This window comes from Polyodon spathula, chromosome 35 (genome assembly GCF_017654505.1).
Source record: "Polyodon spathula isolate WHYD16114869_AA chromosome 35, ASM1765450v1, whole genome shotgun sequence".
NCBI lineage: Eukaryota > Metazoa > Chordata > Actinopteri > Acipenseriformes > Polyodontidae > Polyodon > Polyodon spathula.
This window is the reverse complement of record NC_054568.1, coordinates 5,132,764-5,156,879: the sequence shown is the minus strand read 5'-3', so window position 1 is coordinate 5,156,879 and position 24,116 is coordinate 5,132,764. Positions and strand designations below refer to the sequence as shown.

General features: G+C 48.2%; 1 protein-coding gene across 7 annotated transcripts in view; it reads left to right on the top strand.

The window, feature by feature from the left end:
* Positions 1 to 17,434, top strand: part of LOC121303824 — a 27,157-nt gene extending 9,723 nt beyond the window's left edge. For 3 of the 7 annotated variants that reach the window (XM_041234631.1, XM_041234632.1, XM_041234630.1), the window contains 19 exons: positions 1 to 53; positions 585 to 1,015; positions 3,281 to 3,381; positions 6,065 to 6,131; positions 6,380 to 6,426; positions 6,706 to 6,856; positions 6,986 to 7,117; positions 7,374 to 7,556; positions 7,842 to 7,934; positions 8,290 to 8,376; positions 9,098 to 9,131; positions 9,392 to 9,493; positions 10,132 to 10,233; positions 10,759 to 10,797; positions 11,060 to 11,073; positions 11,321 to 11,587; positions 12,025 to 13,387; positions 13,792 to 15,208; positions 15,607 to 17,434. The exon at positions 1 to 53 is cut by the window's left edge and continues 17 nt beyond it. In XM_041234631.1, coding sequence (XP_041090565.1) covers positions 29 to 53; positions 585 to 1,015; positions 3,281 to 3,381; positions 6,065 to 6,131; positions 6,380 to 6,426; positions 6,706 to 6,856; positions 6,986 to 7,117; positions 7,374 to 7,556; positions 7,842 to 7,934; positions 8,290 to 8,376; positions 9,098 to 9,131; positions 9,392 to 9,493; positions 10,132 to 10,233; positions 10,759 to 10,797; positions 11,060 to 11,073; positions 11,321 to 11,587; positions 12,025 to 13,387; positions 13,792 to 15,208; positions 15,607 to 17,362 — 6,411 coding nt within the window. In that variant the 5' untranslated portion in view covers positions 1 to 28 and the 3' untranslated portion in view covers positions 17,363 to 17,434. The remainder of the gene's footprint in view (positions 54 to 584; positions 1,016 to 3,280; positions 3,382 to 6,064; positions 6,132 to 6,379; positions 6,427 to 6,705; positions 6,857 to 6,985; positions 7,118 to 7,373; positions 7,557 to 7,841; positions 7,935 to 8,289; positions 8,377 to 9,097; positions 9,132 to 9,391; positions 9,494 to 10,131; positions 10,234 to 10,758; positions 10,798 to 11,059; positions 11,074 to 11,320; positions 11,588 to 12,024; positions 13,388 to 13,791; positions 15,209 to 15,606) is intronic. The other 4 variants (XM_041234626.1, XM_041234633.1, XM_041234628.1 and 1 more) reach the window with 3 other exon arrangements.
* Positions 17,435 to 24,116: the final 6,682 nt, after the last annotated feature.

Sequence of the window (24,116 nt, the reverse complement as noted above, 5' to 3'; positions counted from 1 at the left end):
TTCCTGCAGCGCTGTGGTAATTCGACGAATGAGGAGGAGGCAGAATATCTCTGGTGAGCCCCCCCTGAAATGGTTATTTATGAGTGAAATAAACAGAGTGATGCTCGTAGAGTATTCTGTACAGTGTACAGAGAGGCATGTTTAAGCCTCAATTAAACATTGTAGGGAAAGGCTTTTCTGTGCCTCGGCTTCTGCTTTGAAAACTTTGCAAACTGAACACTTGTGCTGTTTTGATTCTAAAGTTCACATGGGTGTTTGCTCAGGACTCCAATGAAACGGATTGGGAAAGACGCTGAGAATGACTTCCAGTCGTCACAGAGAGTGCTGTTGTATCTTGCTGCATGTACCGCTATTGCAGTGATGGGAATAAGACTCCCGTTGCACAGCAGTTTTGATCCGTTCTGGATTTTACTAAGGTTTTAATAAGACACACCTGAGCTTGTTACCTGTACACTGCGGCTAATCAAGCACTTGGTAAAACCTGGACTGGGTGACACTGCTGCTCAATAGGAGTCTCGTTTCCCATCTCTGGCCTTTGTGTGGAAGTCAGGTGGTACAGAATCTGTCTCCTCTTCCGCCCCCAGCTCCCCCTCGCCCCTCCTCCGTTTCCTCTCTGGGTGGTATCGTCGCTCGAATGGCCTCTTCCGAGCCGCTGTCCAGAGGGAGCTGCACGTCGGTCAACACGGTCTGCTCGGACAGCGACCGCCCGGTCAGTCTCAGCTCCTCTGCCTCCTCCGCCTCCTTCGGGAGCAGGGGCTCCCTGGGGGGGTCTCTCCCCTACGGCAGCACCCCTCAGTACCCCGCGCCCCAGCGCAATGGCAGCGACATCAGCCTGGACCTCACCCCTGTCTCCCAGCTGGAGCTGAGTCCGGCAGGGGTCCTCCCCAGGCACCCTCCCTCTCCCTGGGCCAGCCAAAAGGAAGGCCGGGCCAAGCTGACCCGAGAGGAGAGGGTGGTCCTGGAGATCGTGGAGACAGAGCAGGCCTATGTGAAGGACTTGAAGAGCATCGTGGAGGTGAGAGGACCTTTGTGAAAGGAGAATTGGGTGGGAATTTTACAGTCGGTCCCCTCTCCCCTGTTTGAAACAGAGGCAGGGGAGCAGTCTGTTGCATGGTGTGCAGTCTAGTCCAGTCCAGCACAGCTGAGTGGTTATATTTTCACTCTTTTTTTGAGATGATGTTGTTTTGCAGTCGTGGAAGTAGAGGGGGAACGAATCAACTTGTTCATGTACCTCAGCCAAATAGGACAGGAAATTGAGGGCATGTTAGGGGGGAGAAGGGGTAGGGGTGGGGGGAGGGGTGTTACCCCACAAAGGTCGAGATGACCTAGGGTAGCTCAAGGGGGGGCGTCTTCGAGTCTAAAAAACCCAATATCATATTTTTTTTATATATTTGTCATTTAACTGAGTTTGTTTGTGCGCTTTGAGTTTTTGTTCCTCGATTTTCCGTTGTATTGTTCATTGTCAAATTTAGAACAGCGGTTTAAAAAAACAGAGGGAGCACCCTTTCTCTTAGGGGGGTGAGGGAGGGAGCAGTTTAGTCTCCAGACAGACAGACGGATTTGAAATGGTTTTGATCTGAGATCTGCTGCTGATGGAAATGAACGAGACCTCTTTCGAATCAAGCACAGAGGTAGGTTAATTGCACAAATCTGAACCCAGGTTAAGAGCATTACCCACTGAGTGATCTCTACACCCCTTTTTCCTCTGATTTTCTTGAGGCCAGTGTCCTTCTGTCTGCTGAAGCTTGAACAGATTAGTTCTGCTTAAGTGCTTGGAAACAGAGTTCCGGTAATTTGGAGTAAATGACCCTGACGCGCTTGTGATAAACGCTGCAGCCTACAATTGAAGAGCAAGTAGCGACTGAGCGTCGTGTTATTTTATTTAGAGTATGGGAGAAGGATAGAGGTGGGAAAGTCATAGCTCTTTAAAACTCTGCTCTTCAGCCAAACTAGAGCGAAACACGCCCGGGATGCATACAAGTTTATGGTTCCTCTGGCTCGGCTCACACACGCAAAAGTAAAAAAATGCAGTCTTGAATGTTTTGTTAAAAGCTTCTTGGCAGCATCATGTTAGTAACCATTAAAAACACAGATTTCTCCTCGTAAAAGTGTTCCACAGTAAAGTGTAATAAACCATGTGCATTGTAAAGCACAGAGAGGCCTGGTAAAGCATACGGAAGCATTGTAAAGCACAGAGAGGCCTGGTAAAGCATAGGGAAGCATTGTAAAGCACAGAGAGGTCTGGTAAAGCAGAGGGAAGCATTGTAAAGCACAGAGAGGTCTGGTAAAGCATAGGGAAGCATTGTAAAGCACAGAGAGGTCTGGTAAAGCATAGGGAAGCATTGTAAAGCACAGAGAGGTCTGGTAAAGCATAGGGAAGCATTGTAAAGCACAGAGAGGTCTGGTAAAGCATAGGGAAGCATTGTAAAGCACAGAGAGGTCTGGTAACTCCTAGTAGCTAGTTGATCTCAGAACCATTTGATCTGAAGAAATTAAGAAACGTTTTGTTTTTTGTTAATTTTTTTAGTAATTTTTTGTAGTCAGGGTCTAAACTAAAAAAAATAAAAAATACATTGAACCAGAAATCAGCCAGGTGGCCTCCAGCGATACCTTGAAGCCTACTGCTTTCCTAGCAGCCTCTTCCCAAGGCCTGTGCACCCTTACTGGGAGGGCTTAATGAGTCAGGGGGGCGGCTGACTAGTGGGCAGCAGGTCAAAGATGACTTTTCCTGAGACAGACACTCAAGTCAGTTTCCCAGGGCAGAAAAAAGTGATATAACCCGAAAGCACAAGGAATTGACCTGGTCACCTCTGAGTGTGTGTCAGTGTGTGTGTGTGTGTGTGTGTGCATGTTGAGCTCTGTGTCTCAGTGTTTATAGTGTTGGTTAAGTGTATAGATTAGTGACACTGGCTCTTTACACAGAGAGCAGAGGGGTAGTCTAATTAGGAAAGAAATACACAAGGAGGAAGTGTCTGGACATGAGAGCTGAGAGAGAGGGGGGGATCTGAGAGGCAGTGTGAAACCAAACTCTTATAACAAAGTGAGCCGAGGAAAGTTTGAATCGGATCCAAATAATCTTTTACTGCAGGGGAATTTCTTTCTTTCTTTCATTTCCCTTGTCCTTCTTTTCTCACTTACTGCTTCTTTCTTTCTTTCTTTCTTTCTTTCTTTCTTTCTTTCTTTCTTTCTTTCTTTCTTTCTTTCTTTCTTTCTTTCATACTGTAACACCCCCTAGTGGACATGAACACGTGTGACTCTGGTCTCTTGTTGTGTTTTCCAGGACTATCTGGGGTGCATTATAGACTGTGGAGACCTGCCATTGAAGACAGATGAAGTCAGCACCCTGTTCTGCAACATAGAAGACATCTACGAGTTCAACAGGCAAGGGCTGGTTTACATGTAGCTTTCCAATAGGCAGACAGGGGGCGCTACAGTGGCGCTGCAATCTGTACACCACACTGTTCTTACCTAACACTTGCCAAGAAATCTTCAATGGCAATGCAGACAGACTGTGACATTCGATTTAAAGAGAAATAAATATTTATATAAAAATGTAGCTGTCAATTGAAGGCTTTGGCCCCTCATTCACCTCCTGACTCTGAGCTCCAGTGCAGGCGGGGGTATCTGGAGCAGCTTGGGTTGGGTTTGCAGCAATTGTGGGTTTGGCTCCAGCTTTTACTGCGACCAACAGGAGGGTGGCTGTGTCCACCGACACAACGAGAGAGAGAGAGAGAGAGAGGAGAGGAGAGAGAGGAGAGAGAGAGGAGAGGAGAGGAGAGAGGAGAGAGGAGAGAGAGAGAGAGAGGGGAGAGGGGAGAGGAGAGAGAGGAGGAGAGAGGGAGAGAGGGAGAGGAGAGAGAGAGGAGAGAGGGGAGAGAGGGAGAGGAGAGAGAGAGAGAGAGAGAGAGAGAGGAGGAGAGGAGAGAGGGAGAGAGAGGAGAGAGGGAGAGAGAGAGAGAGAGAGAGGAGAGAGAGGAGAGAGGAGAGAGAGGAGAGGAGAGAGGAGAGAGGAGAGGAGAGAGAGGGGAGAGAGAGAGAGGGGAGGGGAGAGGAGAGAGAGGAGAGAGGGGAGGAGAGAGGAGAGAGAGAGAGGGAGAGGGAGGGAGAGGAGAGAGGAGAGAGAGAGGAGAGAGAGGGGGAGAGAGGGAAAGAGAGAGAGGACCGAAGAGGAGAGAGGGAGAGCGAAACGAGAGAGGTAGACAACGAAGGCGACGTTGGATAGGGGGGAGAAGGGAGAGAATCTCAGCTGTTTGGTACCACTCTGTATTTTTACCCCCCCCTCAGACTCACTGTGAAAGCCGGCTGTTTTTAATTTAGTTCCAACCATGTTGCTTAAAAACGTTGTCCTCCCTCCTCTCTTGCCAGGACTGCTAGTCTGAGTTTGCACTAACCTGCAGGGATGCAGAGAAGACTCCATTGCACAGCAGCTTCAACCATTATCGTGTTTACTACAGGTCTGATCAGCCCAAGCTCAGGTGTGACTTATTAAAGTCAAAGTAAAACCAGAAAAGGATCTGTTATGCAATGGGAGTCTTAAACTTGGTTAAGGACATTCTGTTTGTGTGGGTCACTGTTCTCCTCCACAGAGAGAAGCAGCGATCATCACAAACCCAGGCAGCTGCTGCTTCACTGCTTTCGCTCTGAGTGGTGACTCGGCCCGATGTGGACGCCAGCGACCCCCCCCTGATTTCTGTGGAGAGCTCAGTCTCAGTAATCTGTTTGTGCAGCTCTACACAAGTCATTTTAACTTGCCAAAAGCACCACTCAACTAGATTAATGCATAAGAGTAATTCTGATCAAAGACAGAACAAGCCTTGGCTGTCCACAAATAGTCCTAAATTCTATCCCACCCTTACAGATTTATTTTAAAGCAACAGCCACGATCTGCCCGGCAATCCACATTCGTTCTGGCAGACTCGCCAGTAACACGATGGAGTCATTTCCGTACTCCAGAGCCAAGTCCTACAGCAACCCTGTTGCATTATAATTCACAGATAGACTCGGAGAAGGTGGAACAGCCTGACAGCCTCCCTGGGCTGTTTGTGTCTCATTGCCAGCCAAGCGTGTAACTTTTATTATTTTTTTATTTATAATTAAATGTTGCAGCTGTCAGCTGGCAGGCAATGCATCTTCTTTCAAAAGACTTTCCCTGTGGTAACGTTTGTTATGGACTTTTTTAAAAGTTGTCAAAGTGTAACAGATTGCATGCTGTTGTGTTCAGGGATTTGGCTGAAGAGGTAAGCAGTTGACGACCGAGTTTGTGTAGTAGGTTTGAACCCAGGCCCCGAAGATGGGTATGAGAAGCTAGGGAATTAGCCCACTGTCTGTCTGCAGCCCCTAGATTGCAGGCCTCTAGAGAAAGGTGAAAGGAAACTAGCCTGCTGTCTCACTTTGCTAGCGCCACCTTGCCTCTCCAGATTCGCACACATTTTCCGTTATGCATGAAACAGGCTGGCGCTGCATTACTGTAGCAAGCAGAGTACGTAACATCTGTGTGCCCTGCAGGCAGCGTTGCAGAGCCCAAAACATGGCATTCCTCGTCCTCCGCTCTGCGGTTTGGAAACGTTCAAACGCTCTTCATCTCTGGAGCTCCTCCAAGCTCCATATTTTCTTCTAACTCAATTTATTTTTAGGAGAAGGGGCTCTGCTAATGTCACCCAGGTGGATTGTGTGATATATATATATATAAATACAAATAAAAAATGAATCTGCACCATTCTACACTGTTGCTGAACGATGTTAGGCAGACAGACACACTGCAATGGCAATGAAGACAGACACAAAAGTGCTTTTTAGTATAATTTTTTTTGAAGATTTTGGCGCCTTTGAGCTGCCCAGAACATGTCTGAGAGACAGCAGAGAGAGAGAGAGAGAAGGGTGTTTAATGTCTTGCCAAAAGGAGCTCTGAAAACAATTTGTACTCTCTTAAACTCGCTGGCTTCAGATTGAGCACAGGAAGCAAAGGCGAGCTGTACAGAGGAAGACTGGATGATTTGAAGGGTCAATGTGTTTGATCAGCGGGACCAGGATTGACCCTCCCCCTTGTTCTGTTTCTTTCTGGCAGCGAGCTCTTGGAGGATCTGGAGAGATGCAGCCACGCAGCAGCCATCGCGGAGTGCTTCGTGGAGAGGGTGAGTGACAGCTGGACCACCTGGGGGGGTCAATATCCTTCTCTTATCCCGAGGGGCGGAGATAGGGGTCGAGACCCCCAGGGCTTTTCAGTATTTCAAAGCCAGCTGTGGACTCTAAACTCTAAACCGTGTGTGAACTCCCTTCAGTACAGCAGAACACGAGACTGATCTGTGCAGTAAAAAAAAAAAACCTGCTTTTCTGCTGAGGAGCAGCTAATTTGTATGTTCCCTTTCCTTTCACTTTGCAGAGTGAAGCCTTTGACATTTATACGCTGTACTGCATGAACTACCCCAAGTAAGTCTCTCTCTCTCGATCTGATCGCTTGACGGACTTAACCCTTTATTGTCACCAGGGTTCCTTTATGAATACCTGCAAGTCTGCTTCCTGTCCCTCAACATTCAGCAGCTCAAATTTATAGCTGGATAGAGAGATCAAAATGTGCACTGTGTATAGTTTTGTAGTTACATTGTCATTTTTAATTGTTGAATTGTTTTCTTCCGTTCCATCTCTTTCTCTTTCCCTCCTCTCCTACCATCACTCCTCTTCCTCCTCTGCCCCTCTCTCTCCCCCCAGCTCGGTGGCAGTGTTACGGGAGTCTATGAAGTCTGAGAGCCTGGTGCGTTTCTTCCGTGAGCGTCAGACCAGCCTGTCCCACTCCCTGCCCCTGGAGACCTACCTGCTGAAGCCAGTGCAGAGGATACTAAAATACCACCTCCTGCTGCAGGTAATGATCACAGAGGCCAGGAACCATAGTTTTACTTTTGATTTGTGATGGAGAGTTTTGAAGTTCTCCAGGACTCCAGTAATGATGGGTGGATTCACCCTCGTGTGTGTGTGTGTGTATGTCTCTCAGGAGCTGTTGAAGCACTTTGATAAGAGCCAGCCGGGCTATGAGGTCATCGAGGAGGCTCTTATCACCATGACGGCAGTAGCCTGGTACATCAACGACATGAAGAGGAAGCAGGAGCATGCCGTCAGACTGCAGGTCAGTCAGCCAGCCACCAAGGGGTGGCGACCTAACATTAGCTAGAGAATAATGCGTGAGAAGAGAATGCAGTATTTTTTATAGTTAGAATCGACTTACTCTGAAGCTGGGGGAATTATAACTGACATCAGGTCTGTTCTCTCCCTGTGTTTTCACATGCTTTTGAGTTCCATTGTGTTATCATTGCACTCGATGATTGCTGTGTATTGAATGTGCGCCCTCTTGTGGTTCTGTGTGTGTGTGTGTCTGCTCACAGGAGATCGAGAGTGTCCTGTTGAACTGGGCCGGTCCGGACCTCAGCGGGTTCGGAGAGCTGGTTCTGGAGGGGACCTTCCGGGTCCAACGGGTCAAGAAAGAGCGAGCTTTCTTCCTCTTTGACAAGATGCTCCTGATCGCCAAGAAGAGAGGCGACAGCTTCATCTACAGCACCCACATCTTTGTAAGCAGAACACAGCCTGTCCTCTCTCATTGCACAGATCTGTAGCGCATTGTTCTCTCTCTCTCTCCCTCTCTCTCTCTCTCATATATATATATATTAGATATAGATATAGATCAGAACTTCAAAGCATACCAATAAAAATGTCTACATAAGTAGACATTAAGAAAGCATGATATTATAAATGCATAACTCAGCTGTTTGACTTTTTCGTGTGCTCTTGTGTTCACTTTATCCTTGCCTCCTTCTCCCCTCTCCCTCTCCCTCTCCCTCTCCCTCTCCCTGCAGTGCTGTAACCTCCTGCTGTCTGAAAACCTGAAAGACCCTCTGAGCTTCAAAGTGTCAGACCAGACCATCCCCAAGCAGCAGTACATCGTGCAGGTGAGAGACTGGGAAACAGCTGGACCACGCCTTTTAATGCATCAATCTCCACGCTTCAGTACCAGCTTCAGTATGCGTCTCACAAGCTTCAAACTCCAGTAACACACACAATAAAATATTCTTATAGACAGCTTGTATTCTTGTAGTAGTGTGAATGCATACCTACTATAGATAAATAGATACTATAAAAGGAGAGCTAGCTAGATAGCCATGGTATCACTAATCACTAAGAGCAAATTCAAATGAGATGAAAGGTTGAGCTAGCATCACCGTTATGGGCTCCTTGTCTTTGCTGGAGGATTCCTGTTTGAGTGCTGGGTGTTGGGACTCTCGGCTCACGCTGTGTTTGTTTCAGACGAGGAACCAGGAGGAGAGGCGTCTCTGGCTGCACTATCTGAAGAGGCTGATCGTGGAGAATCACCTTGCCTCCCTGCCACAGAAGGTCAGGACTGAATCTGAACTGGCACGCCACCCTGGGTCTGTTGCACCCGTACTGAGCAAACACAGGGATGAAAGTGAGACTCCCGTTGCATAGCAGTGTGATCCATTCCTGGTTTCACTGTGAGTTTAATAAGACACACCTGAGCTTGTTATCTATACACACTGGGTCAAGCTCATAGTAAAACCTGGAATGGATGAAACTGCTCTGCAATAGGAGTCTCATTCCCATCCCTGCTTGATTAAACCAAAAACTAGAGACTCTGGGCTACAGAGTGAAGGGCCCAGGTACAAACTTAAGAGTGAGAGTTCTGTGGAATATCAGCGAGCAATTATCCCATCTCTTCCCGGGATAATTAGTTGTGGATTTGGGAGGGGGTAGGTGGGAGGTCTGTTCTTAAATATTAATAATAAGACTCTAGCTACAGGATGCTTTATTAATTGGGTCTCTGCAGTGATATCCACAGCTTGACAATCTTTTAATCGCGCCTACTGTTCTTTGCACAAACTCTGACCTCTAACCTTCGCTAAACCTCTTTACTTTGGGCAAAACTAGTGCAAATATTCAGTCAAGCAGACAGACGTTTCGGCTGGTGTCGTCTTCAGCGGCTGCTGAGATTCTTAATAATTTTACCTTGAATTTATTTTGTAACTTTTTTATGAAGCATGCGCAATCCTTGGTTTTAACACCTTTTTATTTATTTATTTTTTCAAATATTTTTCAGGCCAGACAAGTGCTGGGAGATAACGGCTCACCATGTAAGTAAAGCCCTGGCACAAGTCCCTCTGTATCGCTAAGTTCAGGTGGTACACTAGGTGGTAATTATGAAGCTGCCCTGCCTGCTACAGCCTCAATAAGGAATGCCACAGTACAATGCGTGGCATATTTCCAGTATAAGGTCCAGTAAGGATAGCCAGGACCACCGAAATACACTTGCACCCTTGCCAGATCTGTCTGCGCCACCTAGACCTAGCCCAGGCTTCCTGGAATGTAAAAATGATGTGCTTTTCATTGACAGATCCACAAGCCATGCAGTTCAACTCCGAGACCCTCGGGAAGCCCGCCCCCTCTCCCCGATTGGGCGATTGCAGGGGTTACCACAGAGGGAGACGCCAATCAGGTATGATTTACAGAACCGTGGTCACAGTGAGCAGGGTTAGCTGTATAGTCCAGTCACAGTGAGCAGGGTTAGTTGTATAGTCCAGTCACAGTGAGCAGGGTTAGCTGTATAGTCCAGTCACAGTGAGCAGGGTTAGCTGTATAGTCCAGTCACAGTGAGCAGGGTTAGCTGTATAGTCCAGTCACAGTGAGCAGGGTTAGCTGTATAGTCCAGTCACAGTGAGCAGGGTTAGCTGTATAGTCCAGTCACAGTGAGCAGGGTTAGCTGTATAGTCCAGTCACAGTGAGCAGGGTTAGCTGTATAGTCCAGTCACAGTGAGCAGGGTTAGCTGTATAGTCCAGTCACAGTGAGCAGGGTTAGCTGTATAGTCCAGTCACAGTGAGCAGGGTTAGCTGTATAGTCCAGTCACAGTGAGCAGGGTTAGCTGTATAGTCCAGTCACAGGGAGCAGGGTTAGCTGTATAGTCCAGTCACAGTGAGCAGGGTTAGCTGTATAGTCCAGTCACAGTGAGCAGGGTTAGCTGTATAGTCCAGTCACAGTGAGCAGGGTTAGCGGTACAGTCCAGTCACAGTGAGCAGGGTTAGCTGTATAGTCCAGCAGTCTCAGTGAATGCTAACTGTGTTGTTGTCAATCCCTAGAGCCTCCAGAGTTTCTGTACAGCCCAGAGAAGTCCAGGAGTTACGTGTCTGCGCTCAGTGTAGAGGGGAGCACCCCTTACAGGAGAGGCAGGAGGCAGTCTGGTGAGTCACAGAGACAGGACTTTTCCAAAGCCCTTCAGAAAGAGAATGCACTGCATTTCCTTTTCTAGGAGTTCTCCGAAACTTTTTAATCATTTAAACCTGGAACTATCCGTCTTTTCAAACGGATATTTCTCTATCTCTATCTATACATACAGCTCTGGCCAGTTTCGCACCACCCTCATAGAATGAACTAATTTTACTTCATAAAGTCGAATGAAAGCTGCTGAATAATGTTGCGCTAACAGATTCAATTACACACCGCTTTAGAGTTTTCCACGTGCTTAACGAAAAACTGACATTTCAAAAATGTGACGTCTTGAACACAGTATTACTATTATGGCTACCGGTAGACTTTTGCAAGATCATTTAGTAGTTTCTTTGATTTAAATTATGTTAAATATAAGATCCAGTTTTTTATCCTAAAATTGTAAAACCTTTAGCTACAGCTGTAGAGACATCTGTGTCGCTGCTGTGTGATGACTCCCGAGTGATGACTCTCTCTCTCTCTCTCTCTCTCTCTTGCAGCTCCGGCGAAGGAGATCGAGAAAGCATTTCGACAGAACTGTAAGTGCAAATCGCTTTTTTTTTTTTTTTTTTTTTTTTGGGATAATCGTTTAATATTTTTTTTAAGTGAACGTTCGAACGTGAACAACCCTCCCCTTTTGTAAAATCGTCTTTATAACTTTAGCGGGTTGAAACTCCAGCTGGTAAAAGTCAAAGTGATTGATTTAATTAACTGATTGCGTGTGTGAATTAAAAGGTTTTAACACTTTTTTTTTTTCCTTCCCTCTGTTTTGTCTCCTCTCTCAACGGGATTCCTGGACAGCAGTGAAGCTGAAGGTAAGGGCTTCCAATGCTTCGTTTGAGATGTAAAACAAACAAGGTCCTATTGGAAGGGAATCTGCAGCAGCAGTTGCTCACCCCCTAGGCCCTGTTGGTCACTGTGCTTATTGACTATTTAAACACATCAGTGAATGAATACATACAGTGCCTGCCGGGAAATACTTCTTAAAGGGTATCAGCACACCCCTAGTAATTGGTCCTATTTTGTGTTCATGTAAAATGTTTCCAATGCATGTCCTTGCAGAACGCAGGCAGCGAGGGAGAGCTGCACAATGCCCTTGATCCAGTCTGCTCCTCCATCAGCACCAGCACGCTGGCCTCCTCCATCATCGAGGTAGAGACCAGGGGGGGAGAGGAGGAGGAGGAGGAGGAGGAGGAAGAGGAAGAGGAAGAGGAGGAACGCCCCACCCTCTCCATCACAGAGGAAATCCTGGAGTTTATCAACCAGAGCCGGGAACGGGAGCTGGGTGAGGCAGGGGGCAATGAAATAGCCCAGCCTCCAGAGGTACAGGTTCGGTTCCTGCAGTCCTGCCAAACTAGCACTGTTAAAAAAAATAAATAAAAAAAAACTGAATATAAAATGATCCCTTATATCAGGATGCTGTCGCTGTGTTTTGAATGCTTGTGATAAAATAGGTGAAACTGGACTCTTGCAAAGCGATGCGTGTCACAGGCTGTAATTAATAATGTATGATGTTTTTTGCATAAATCAGGAATGGAAATAACACTCCTATTGAATAGCAGTTTGGCCCATTCCAGGTTTTACTTTGAGCCTGAGCAGACACAGTGTGTCTAGGCAACAAGCTGAAGTGTATCTTATTGAACTCCCAGTACAACCAGGAATGGATCAAATAGCTGCGCAATGGGATCTTACTTCCATCTCCTAAAAAAAAGAACGCCAGCCATGTAAATTGATTGTGCCATTTTCTTTCTTGGTGTCTTTTGAAGGGGCATCTGCAGGTGGATCTGATGCTGGAAGAAGAAACCTCGGCAGACTCTGGGGCCATGGCACTGGGAGTGAACGAAGAGGATCTGCGGCCCTCCCTGGAAGTCATCGAGCTGGATGAAGAGGACTCCTCTGTGGGAGAGCCGCTGGGGAGAAGGGGACAAGCGAGAATGAAGGAACCAGAACCTCGTACCCCAGCCAGCGAGTCTTCAGAGGAAGAGGAAGGCCAGGGCAGGCTAGAGTCGGGACCTTCTCCCCTTCATGTGCTAGAAGAACTGGAGCAGGAAGAGGCCCCTTCAACTGGAGAACCAGAGAGGCCAAATCCGGAGAGGTCGATCTTCGACGAGGAACTAAACCACGAGGGACCGACTAGCCAACCCTTTCCCCTAGAGGATGGCCCTGCCCAGGGGGTGGTGGCTCCTGATTGCTCCGATCCAGCCAAGTCTGCAGCCAAAGCAACTTTAACCAAAGACGACCGCCTCCTGATTGAGAAGATAAAGAACTACTACGAGACAGGCGAGGTGGTTGTCCCCCAGCTCCAGAGGAGAGATAGCATCTCCTTCATCCCGGCCGGGCTGGTCAAGGATTCGGTGTCCCGGTTCCATGTCCTCGTCCAGCAGGACAGCATCTGCGAGTCAGAGGGGGGGAGGTCGGAGTCCAGTGAGACGGAAGCACGGCTGGCCCTCTCCCGGCAGACCTCCGCGGCAGAATTGGAGACCAGCGATTTCCGGGAAGCTCTGGATCAAGAGAGGGAGGAGGAGAAGAAGGAGGAGGTAGGCAGGAATCAAGGTGCAGAAGAAGCAGGAGAAGGGGTCTGTCGACAGGAGGAACCAGAATGTGAGTACCGATCATGCACGGAGCTGATGAAAGTGTGGAAGGAGAAAGAGAGAAAAGCTGACAGAAGGGACAAAGAAGGGAAGAAAGCAAAGGATTTTCCGAAGACACCCGGGAACTTAGTTATCCAGGAAGATATCTCAGGAGCAAATAGGAAAAAAGAAGCCGTAGAAGGAGGAGATGAAATCTCCAGAAAAGCCAGAATGACGTTTCCAATAGGGCATTGTAAAACCGCCCCGGATTCCGAGAGATGCCTGAACAAGGAATCCTGCTGTTCCCGAGAGTATCCTGCCCCGTTCCCATCCCCGGATGTGACCGGGATCAGTCTGTACGAGGGAGGGGGAGAGTTCTGCCTGGTGGAGAACTCTGAGAAGATTATCAGCAAAGTGCAGATGCTGGCCCGCATGTACAGCGCCAGGATCGGCTGCTCGAAGACTCCTCTACACAGGAAGGTGTGGGAGAGGAACAGGGGGCCGGCAGGGAGGAGGGAGCGTGGAGAGACAGAGAAGCAGCCAGACTGCAAGGTGACAGGTGAGCTCGGAGGGAAGTATCAGTCTATTAGCATAAAAATGGTAAAAAAAATGTTTTTCCTTTTTCTATTGCGGAAAACTATCATTTTTGGAAACGAGTGGGGGGGGGGGGGGGGGAATAGCAGAAATAATAAACAGCATGAAATTAGAAGTCACACTAAGAGAACAGCTCAGAACTGAATGCCTGCTTTGTTAAGGAAGCCCAGAAAAGTCTATTGAAGGTGCTGTATGCACTATGATGAATATTGCAGGGCGAAACCTGAAACAGATATCAAAAGTAATCCTGTAATTTTGAAACGACAGCTCCCCATTGAGACCGGGTTGAAGAAGCATGCCGGTAAGATTTGTCTAAGTTTCTTGTGAAATTCCAATATGTGTTCAACTTGTATCTCCTTTCCCTTGCAGGGGGTCTCAGGGTCCCGAGAGAACCGCAGCTGTACGGACACGTGATCATCCGGGAGCAGCTTTCCACGACCTATGTTCAAGAGAACCAGTACATCATCTCTGCAGCCAAGGAGAACGCCTGGGAGCTAGAGAGCGACAACACAAGAGCAGCACCCCATCACCCAGGACCCGTGGAACCTCATGCAGAGGCTTCAGAATCTACAGAGCCAGCCAACCTGGCCACCATCCTCCAGGCAGATCCTCCAAAACCTGAGCAGGCATCTTGGGTCACCCCCAGCGCAGATCCCCCTCCAGAAGTCGGTGACTTTGAATTGGATTCCCAGAGCTCCACGGAAGCAGTCCCCACCACCCAAAGCCACCCTGAACCTGAGCGACATCCTGCAGTCATGCTCAATCCAACAATGTCCAACAACGAAAAGACTGTTTCCAGAGCCCCACTGCCCACGTTGGAGAAATCGCCTTGTTCCCGAATCGATGGTCAGTCGGATTCTGGTTCTGGCGCGTCCATAGGGAAAGCAGAACAGTTGCTGCGTTCCTCGGCAAACGAAGAATCTTCTGATGTTGGAAATAACAAGCCGTCACATTTCGGTTTCTTGCGTTCAGTCGAGGAAGCCGAACGGTCTTTGAATGATGGATCGATGCGAAGAGAGACGACACCCGCTCAGGACGGAGAACTTCTTGCCCTGGCCAAATTAGATGACTTGTGTAAACAGGATCCAGTTTTACCAGCTGAGGGTCAAACAGATAAAGGCCGTTCTTGTGTTGCTGAAGATGTGGAGAGTTGTTTATTCCGGCCAGCTCTGCTAAGACCAAAGCCTATCTTACCTACAAAAAGCACAGAGCTTGCCATGTCCAAGTGGAATCCTTTGCAACAGAAGCCGGTTGTCTACCCAAAAACAGCAGAAGGTCAGGTGCAATATTCCTTACAGAAACCCTCCCTGTCCAGTCCCTTTTCGCCTGTTTCGAATCACTGTACCTCTTCCTCAGTGCCATCCTACACTAGACGATCCTTAGGGAACTCTACCCCAACTTTGTGGGCAAAAACTGATCCACAGTCTCCTTTGGAAATGCTTGGTGCCCAAAACCAAGAGGCACCATCAGAAGTTGTCAAAAAACCAACCAGCTGCTGCTTGACATCCAAAGACCCTTTGTCCAAAAAGTGTGCCACCGAAGAGATGACTTCAGGCAGGCAGAATAGTGGTCTTTCGGAAGACGGCTGTGAAGACCAGGGGAATGCGTCTTCAACAATGCCCCAGTCTCGCGAAGTATCAGGTGTACACTCTTCAAATGTCAAGTCCTCTGAGCTGCAGGAAAGCCTGCCAAAGTTCACCAGCCAAAGACCTCCTTACCTGCCAACCCAGAGTGGAAGGAGAAGCTTGCCACTCTACTTGGAAGGGCAAGGATTCTCTAGCCAAAGGTTTGTTCATTTTTTGGTTTTTGAAGCTATATAAGGTGGCTCTATAAATGTATACCCATTGTGTATTTTAGTAGCTGAATGTGAGCCTGGCACAAATGAAAACAGCATGCAGTTCGAAACAGCAGTAACATTATTAAGGTCCACCGTGCAAATTAAGCTAGATATAAAATGAGACAACCCTTTAAAACAGATTTGTGTGAAGACATGTCTCAGATCAATCAATACATAAAAATTTACTCACAAGTGTTTCGTTTTCTACATTTCTTGCACCTTAATATAAAAGGCAGACCCATTGTATATGAATACGATCGAATTGATTTTATTGAACGCTGTTGTAATAAGATTGTAAAATCTGTTATTGTCGATTTAACAGCGGCTTGCTGTCTTTTCTCTTTCAGGTTGCAGCCCTCGGCTCCCTGTTTTAAGGAGTCCCTAGATCACCAAACAACAGTGGACAGGAGGCAATCAAACCCCCAGCATTCCCAACAGAATTCCTGCAACTTCCCAAATTCCCCGCTCCCTCTCAGAAAACCGGACTGCATCCCATCCTCGACAAGACAGGAAGGGAAGACCTCCTCCTCCTCCTCCTCTCTCAGCCTTGGCCTGAGAACTCGGACTCCCTCTCCCATCCGTAGAATCCCATCTCCTTCCAGCTCCGCCGGTCTGTCCAAATCCCTCGCCGCTTCCTGCATCAGCCAGAGCCTGGCCAAAAGGAACGGGCGCCTCCAGTCTTCCCTCTCGCAGGACTCCGAGCCGCCCCAGCCACCCAGCGCGTCCTTGCCTCCGCTCTCCGGGTCCGCCCTGAGGTTCCGATCCCCGTCTCCCGGAAGGAAATCCCCTTTGGGTCCAGCTTATCCGAACAGGCAGTCCCTGGGCCGCTCTGTTCCCGGTTTGACTGAGAAAGTCGACCGACTCGGCTCCACCACGCCACAGCTTCTCTACCCTTCCACCGCTGGTCCCAGCCCCGCTCCCATGATCTCCCCACCGCCCTTCCGTAGCCACAGGTCCGTGTCCCCTATCGTGCCGGTTAGCCTCCACCAGGCTTGCAAGGCTGGATCTAAAAGCTTTGACCTCTCACGCAATAATAATAATAATAATAATAATAATAATACTGACAATGATACTAAAACAGCCTTGGTTCAGATAGTGTGTTCCGTGGGTGCTGTCAGATCTTCCTCTACTCATAACCGCATCACCAGGCCCTTCTCTTCTGCATCGGAGCCTAGTTCAAGGGTCCAGTCTCCTTCTCCTGCAGGGCCTCGAATCTGCTCACCCCCGCCCATCCACCCAACCCAAGACAGCTCGAAAGGAAAGCCGCCTCACCTTCCTTCGCATCCCAAACCGACTCCCCGTTCCTTCACTCCTCTGTGTTTCGGCTCCCAGGACCGCTCAGGGTCGTCCTCCGCCTGCTCCACGCCTCCTTGCACCAGCCCTCAATTCACGTCCCCGCCCCCCATCCCGTCTAGCGTTACCCAGTCCCTGCGCAGACCCGGGGGGAACAGCCTGCCCTTTATTAGCATCACAGATGGATCTCCTGGCCCCTCTCGGATCGGTCAGAGGTCCCAGGCAGGTGGAAGTATGATGGGCAGCACGGACAGTATTGAGCAGGATTTGGGACCGTCGTCCTTGGGGAGGGTTTACGGCAGCCCCCCTTGCCTGAGTCCCGGCGCTACGTCTCCGATGAGGTCTGTCAGTCGCAACAACAGCCTTGATGGCCTCAGCGCTCAAGAGATTGCCACCCTCGCTTGGCCGGCCATCCGAGAGCTTCGAACCAAGTACGGAACAGAGAAAGAGGACTGCTCTCTCAAAAGAGAGGATCCACTGGAGCTGGACCCACCCAGCGGCACGTGCAGATCCAGCATCATGTGTCCCTACATGGGCGACCCCCAGCGTTTGCCCGTGGGTCTGGCTGACCGATCCTCCACCCATTGCTTAGGCTCTGGGGACCTGGCACAGGATAACTGCAAAGGTGGGGGCCTGAAAACCAGCTACTCCACCACCGTCAACCTCCAGATCGGAGGCAGCGGGAGGATAGCTTCTTTTAGCATTGCCCAGGTCAGCCTCACTCAGACCATGGCAGTGGTACCAGAGAGCCTGAGCACAAGGAGGGTGAACGTTAATGGATTCACTGTTGAGTCTTCAACAAACTGCTAGGGGGGGTTCAGGGACTGGGAGCAGCAGCAGCAGCAGCAGAGTTAGTGTGAGTTTCTAACCCTGCTCAAACTCCTGGATCCTGATCATTGCAATATTAATAATACTAGACTTCATTGAGGGGAGCTCTGAACCCCAGGACTGGCAGCAGCAGCAGCAGCAGCAGGGCTAGTGTGAGTTTGTAACCCTGCTCAAACTCCTGGCTCCTGATCATTGCAATATTAATAATAATAGACTTCATTGAGGGGAGCTCTGAACCCCAGGACTGGGTGCAGCAGCAGCAGCAGGGCTAGTGTGAGTTTGTAACCCTGCTCAAACTCCTGGCTCCTGATCATTGCAATATTAATAATAATAGACTTCATTGAGGGGAGCTCTGAACCCCAGGACTGGGTGCAGCAGCAGCAGGGCTAGTGTGAGTTTGTAACCCTGCTCAAACTCCTGGCTCCTGATCATTTCAATATTAATAATAATAGACTTCACTGAGGGGAGCTCTGAATCCCAGGACTGGGTGCAGCAGCAGCAGCAGCAGGGCTAGTGTGAGTTTCTAACCCTGCTCAAACTCCTGGCTCCTGATCATTTCAATATTAATAATAATAGACTTCATTGAGGGGAGCTCTGAACCCCAGGACTGGGTGCAGCAGCAGCAGGGCTAGTGTGAGTTTCTAACCCTGCTCAAACTCCTGGCTCCTGATCATTTCAATATTAATAATAATAGACTTCATTGAGGGGAGCTCTGAACCCCAGGACTGGGTGCAGCAGCAGCAGGGCTAGTGTGAGTTTCTAACCCTGCTCAAACTCCTGGCTCCTGATCATTTCAATATTAATAATACTAGACTTCATTGAGGGGAGCTCTGAACCCCAGGACTGGGTGCAGCAGCAGCAGCAGGGCTAGTGTGAGTTTGTAAGGTGGTGAGTTTAAAGTAAGCGACTGGACTTTGAGAATACCCTCCTGCTGTGCCTCAACCCTATACCCTGTTTCCATCACCCAATCACGAACGTGGAAGTCGAACACAAAGCACTTCAAAACGTTATTGTAACATATTCATTACTTACTGTTCCTTTCTTGGCGCAGTCTCTGTTATCATTGCATTTTTAAAAGATGTCTGTGCAAGAAGACGACATTGCAAGTATCACGATTATAACCTCATGACCTAGGCAAGTTTTAAATTGTGCTGCATAGTATAAGAATTGCTTTGCTATGGCACATGCAGCTGACTTCATTCTGACAGTAGATAGGTTTTATTTAAATTGTAAAGATACATGAATTAAATACATGTTTTTTTTTTTTTTTTAAAGGAATAAAATCCATGTACTGTTTCTATACAAACATTAAAAAATGCTACTTTATGTGCCGTATACCCATACACATAGCGACACCTGGTGGCTGTTTCCAGAAATTACACCTTTGAAAGGGAATTGCTTTGTTTCTTTTAAAGGGAATGTCGGATATTGAATTTTTTTTTTTTTGACGCAGTTTAGAACCAGACAAGATGCTTGTTGTGTTGCTTGTTTTTTTGTTTATTTTTTTCTTTAAGTTCGGTTTAGACGAAAACTGTTTGTGGAATCTGTTGTTGAAATCGATGCTCCACATGTATACCTTGTGCCTCTGACCAAAATGAATACGAGCCCTGAAGGGAATTGAAACTAAGTCATCTGTACAGCGATGGCCAAACTTCTGCACAAACTAGAATTTTAGGGTTGAGACATAAAAAAAGATATATATGAATATAATTTCAAAGAAACTACAAAATGATATCGCAAAAGTCTACAGCTAGCCATAAAAGCAGTGCAGTGTTTCATGTTCGATTTCAAAATGTTGCAGCTTTCTGTTAAGTATGTGGAAAGCTACAAAGCGGTGTGCAATTCAATATGTTAACGTGACATTGTTCAGCAGCTTTCGTTCCACTTTATGAAGCACGATTAGTTAATTCTACAGGATGATGCAAAAATTATGGCCATATCTGTAGATGAAATGGGACCAAAGACAATCTCACAGGCACAGGCTTTATTGGTGCTTTCAAAGAACAATCAGGGGGAAAAAGGATCTATTCTCCATAGAAAGAAGAGGGGAATAATACTGGGACCAAAGTTCAAATCATTCAGGCATAAAAGCAATCAGTTCTGTACAATCAGGGACAAACCACACACAAACTGAGATACAACATGATTACTGTTATTATAATAACTGATTATTATGAATGTTATGTATGTTTGTTTTTAGTATCACAAAGCACTGTCTCACTTAGACATACATTTAAAAAAAAAATGAACATAAATGAACACTTTTTAGGCTGTATAAAGAGGTAAACGTTGTTGTTATTGCTATGTAATATGTTGGGTATTTAAATTGATTTCTATCATGTATTATTTGGGAGGGATGCATAACATGGGGAGTACAACAGCCTGCAATTCAGAATAGTGCAATGGTATGGCGTGTTTATGGCATGTTTATAGTGCAGTAAGTGCAAAAAGGTTCGTGCCCCAAGTGCATCATGCTTCCTGAGTCACGTGTTCCATTTATAATTACAAGCTAATAAAATATTTGCAAACAAGTGTTTTTTTGGGGTTGGGTTGTGGGTGGTCGGAGTTGGATTGGGGTGGGGGGGGGGTGGGGTTGGGTTGGTTGCTTGCTTGCTTTGGGTTGAGTGTGGGTGGGGGTTGGGGTGGGGTGCGGGGTTGGAGTTGGTTGCTTGCTTGCTTTGGGTTGAGGGGTGTGGGTTGGAGTTGGGGTGGGGTTGGAGTTGGTTGCTTGCTTGCTTTGGGTTGAGGGGTGTGGGTTGGAGTTGGGGTGGGGTTGGGGTTGGAGTTGGTTGCTTGCTTGCTTTGGGTTGAGGGGTGTGGGTTGGAGTTGGGGTGGGGTTGGAGTTGGTTGCTTGCTTGCTTTGGGTTGAGGGGTGTGGGTTGGAGTTGGGGTGGGGGGGGGGGGGGGTGGGTGGGAGGGGGTGGGGGGGTGTGGGTGGGACCAATTGCTTTGGGTTGGGGTTGGGTTGGATCAACCAAACGAACGAACAAAAACCCAACTTGGGGGGTGGTCAACCGGGGTGGGGTTGGGGTGGGGTTTGAACGGTCCCCACACAACGTGGGGTTGGAGTTGGTTGCTTGCTTGCTTTGGGTTGAGGGGTGTGGGTTGGAGTTGGGGTGGGGTTGGGGTTGGAGTTGGTTTGGGCTTTGGGTTGGGGGTTTGGGGTGGGGTTGGGGTTGGAGTTGGTTGCTTGCTTGCTTTGGGTTGAGGGGTGTGGGTTGGAGTTGGGGTGGGGTTGGAGTTGGTTGCTTGCTTGCTTTGGGTTGAGGGGTGTGGGTTGGAGTTGGGGTGGGGTTGGAGTTGGTTGCTTGCTTGCTTTGGGTTGAGGGGTGTGGGTTGGAGTTGGGGTGGGGTTGGGGTTGGAGTTGTTGCTTGCTTGCTTTGGGTTGAGGGGTGTGGGTTGGAGTTGGGGTGGGGGTTGGAGTTGGTTGCTTGCTTGCTTTGGGTTGAGGGGTGTGGGTTGGAGTTGGGGTGGGGTTGGGGTTGGAGTTGGTTGCTTGCTTGCTTTGGGTTGAGGGGTGTGGGTTGGAGTTGGGGTGGGGTTGGAGTTGGTTGCTTGCTTGCTTTGGGTTGAGGGGTGTGGGTTGGAGTTGGGGTGGGGTTGGAGTTGGTTGCTTGCTTGCTTTGGGTTGAGGGGTGTGGGTTGGAGTTGGGGTGGGGTTGGAGTTGGTTGCTTGCTTGCTTTGGGTTGAGGGGTGTGGGTTGGAGTTGGGGTGGGGTTGGAGTTGGTTGCTTGCTTGCTTTGGGTTGAGGGGTGTGGGTTGGAGTTGGGGTGGGGTTGGAGTTGGTTGCTTGCTTGCTTTGGGTTGAGGGGTGTGGGTTGGAGTTGGGGTGGGGTTGGAGTTGGTTGCTTGCTTGCTTTGGGTTGAGGGGTGTGGGTTGGAGTTGGGGTGGGGTTGGAGTTGGTTGCTTGCTTGCTTTGGGTTGAGGGGTGTGGGTTGGAGTTGGGGTGGGGTTGGAGTTGGTTGCTTGCTTGCTTTGGGTTGAGGGGTGTGGGTTGGAGTTGGGGTGGGGTTGGGGTTGGTGGAGTTGGGTGGTTTGGGGGTTGGAGGGAGTTGCTTGCAAACCCCACCTGAGGGGTGTGGGGAACGTTGGGTTGAGTTGGGTTGGTGTTTGTTGCTTGGGTTGAGGGTGGTGGGTGGAGGGGTGGGGGTGTGGGTTGGAGTTGGGTGTTGGAGTTGGTGCTGCTGGGGTGGGGTGGTGGGTTGAGGGGTTTGGGTTGGAGGTTGGGGTGGGGTTGGGGTTGGAGTTGGTTGCTTGCTTGCTTTGGGTTGAGGGGTGTGGGTTGGAGTTGGGGTGGGGTTGGGGTTGGAGTTGGTTGCTTGCTTGCTTTGGGTTGAGGGGTGTGGGTTGGAGTTGGGGTGGGGTTGGGGCTTGCTTTGAGTTGGTTGCTTGCTTGCTTTGGGTTGAGGGGTGTGGGTTGGAGTTGGGGTGGGGTTGGGGTTGGAGTTGGTTGCTTGCTTGCTTTGGGTTGAGGGGTGTGGGTTGGAGTTGGGGTGGGGTTGGGGTTGGAGTTGGTTGCTTGCTTGCTTTGGGTTGAGGGGTGTGGGTTGGAGTTGGGGTGGGGTTGGGGTTGGAGTTGGTTGCTTGCTTGCTTTGGGTTGAGGGGTGTGGGTTGGAGTTGGGGTGGGGTTGGGGTTGGAGTTGGTTGCTTGCTTGCTTTGGGTTGAGGGGTGTGGGTTGGAGTTGGGGTGGGGTTGGAGTTGGTTGCTTGCTTGTTTTGGGTTGAGGGGTGTGGGTTGGCATCGGGTTGTTTATTTGGAAGCTGTTTAAATAAAGTTTAAACTGGAAAAATTAAATGCTTCTGGGAATTGCCAACTTACCTTTAAACAGTGCTAATTAAACTCATCGTCACGTTAAGAAGTGTCTAGATGTATTTGTAAGGTGAGGGCAACAAAAATATAGTAAAGACCTTTTCACAGTAGCCCATAATACCCTAAGTGTGGTAGGGTCTGGTTTGAATAAGTCTGGAGTAATCAAAACCTTATGAAAAGACTAATTTGGAATCTGATACCAGCATCAAACAGGCAGGCAGCATTTCTTAATGAGAGGTCGAAGTGGAGGGAAGCAACCATACGTCACAGGAGGCTTGATTAATAATAATAATAATAATAATAATAATAAATAATAATAATAATAATAATATAATAATAATAATAATAATAACAATAATAATAGTATCAGAAAACCACAGATACTAATTTCGATGATAATTACTCTAGTAGGCCAGTTAGTAGAAATGCATTAAGTAGCAGAGCATACAGGTTTTGTGTATTTGATTCGTGTTAATAAAACACAACAGCCTCTCGTTTCCCTTCACTAGGCTCATACAGCATTTGCATTTGTTCCTGTTAGAGAACGGCATTTGCATGTGAAAAGTGAGGCTCAGAGGTCCTCTCTCCATGTGTGGGTGGTTCATGAGCTTTGACAAGCATAGAACAGCCTTTCATGTGGCCGTGAAGTGCCACGCAACCTCGCCGTCTCCTACCCAGACGCGAACGATCCTTTATTTTGTGATCGGTGTGTTATTGAGCTTGGGGAGATCCTGTTGTTCTTGTTATTTTCTACTGCCTCCCAAGAGAATCAGGATCTAACAGGATACCCCTCAAACATGAGAAATACTGAATGAATTAGCTACAATGTTTGGGCATCCTCCCTCTTCAGATAGCCTGGTGGAAACAGCGGGCAGGCTGATGCCGCTGTTTCAGAGTGAAAGCTGCTCAGCGACTTCCAGATGGATGTTCTAAGAACACTGAGAGCCAGACAGTTCTGAGCTACCGATCCAATCCTAACAGGGATGCATTATAAGTTTTTCCACAGTTAATTCCCCTGGTCATGCTACCTCTGTAATGCTTGATCATTGTGTTTTGAATTGCAATTCGTGAACAAGAAATCTTTTGTGCGTAGGGTATTAGAGACCCCAGTAAAGGTAGTTCATGCAATGTGGGTGGAGTGGTAAATCCAAAGTCATACTTTTCATAGGACAGTGATCCAAATGCGAGCCTGGGTTTGAACCAGGACCCTCCTGGTAGCTAGCCCAATTCTTTAACCAATGGACCACCAAGCCTACCCACCCGATTGGCGTGGGGTCCGCTGCAGCGCAATGAGGAGAAACACTCCCTTACTCACAGGAGCGCCAAGGCTAGCGATACACTCGAGGGTCCAGCGAAGTCCAGCCACTTCGCACAGCCCGGATGTGAACCTGCGGCTTATCAATTGCCCTGCGCCCCATGCGGGCGTGAGCCATGTGACTTAGCTGGCTTCTTATGCATGTTCCGGCTCGACTACATCACTGCCTAGGAAGCACAAGTACACCCGACTTCCTGCAAACAAGGCATCAAAACTGAGGACAGCCTTCGCCATTAAATAGCATCGAGGACCCTGTTTTAAAATGAATGACTGCTAGGACAGATGTCTCTCTCAAAACTGCACATCAGATCCCTATGTGGTTACTGGAAGAGAAAAACTGCTTTGTTAGCTGTGAAGAATAATATTGAGATGTTTCTTTGTGTGCTGCGCAGGCAGTTGAGTACCATTGTTTTATTAATTAGACGCCTCTTGAAACTCACGTGGGACTGATCCCGGCGGCTGTCGTCTCTCTCTCGCATCGGTTATCTTTAAAAAGCTGCTTGAACTCCAGATTGTGTTTTGTTTCTCAATTTATTCATTTATTTATTTTTTGTAAATCAGACAAGCAAAACTAAATTTTAATTTGAAAGCAGGCTGACAATCCAG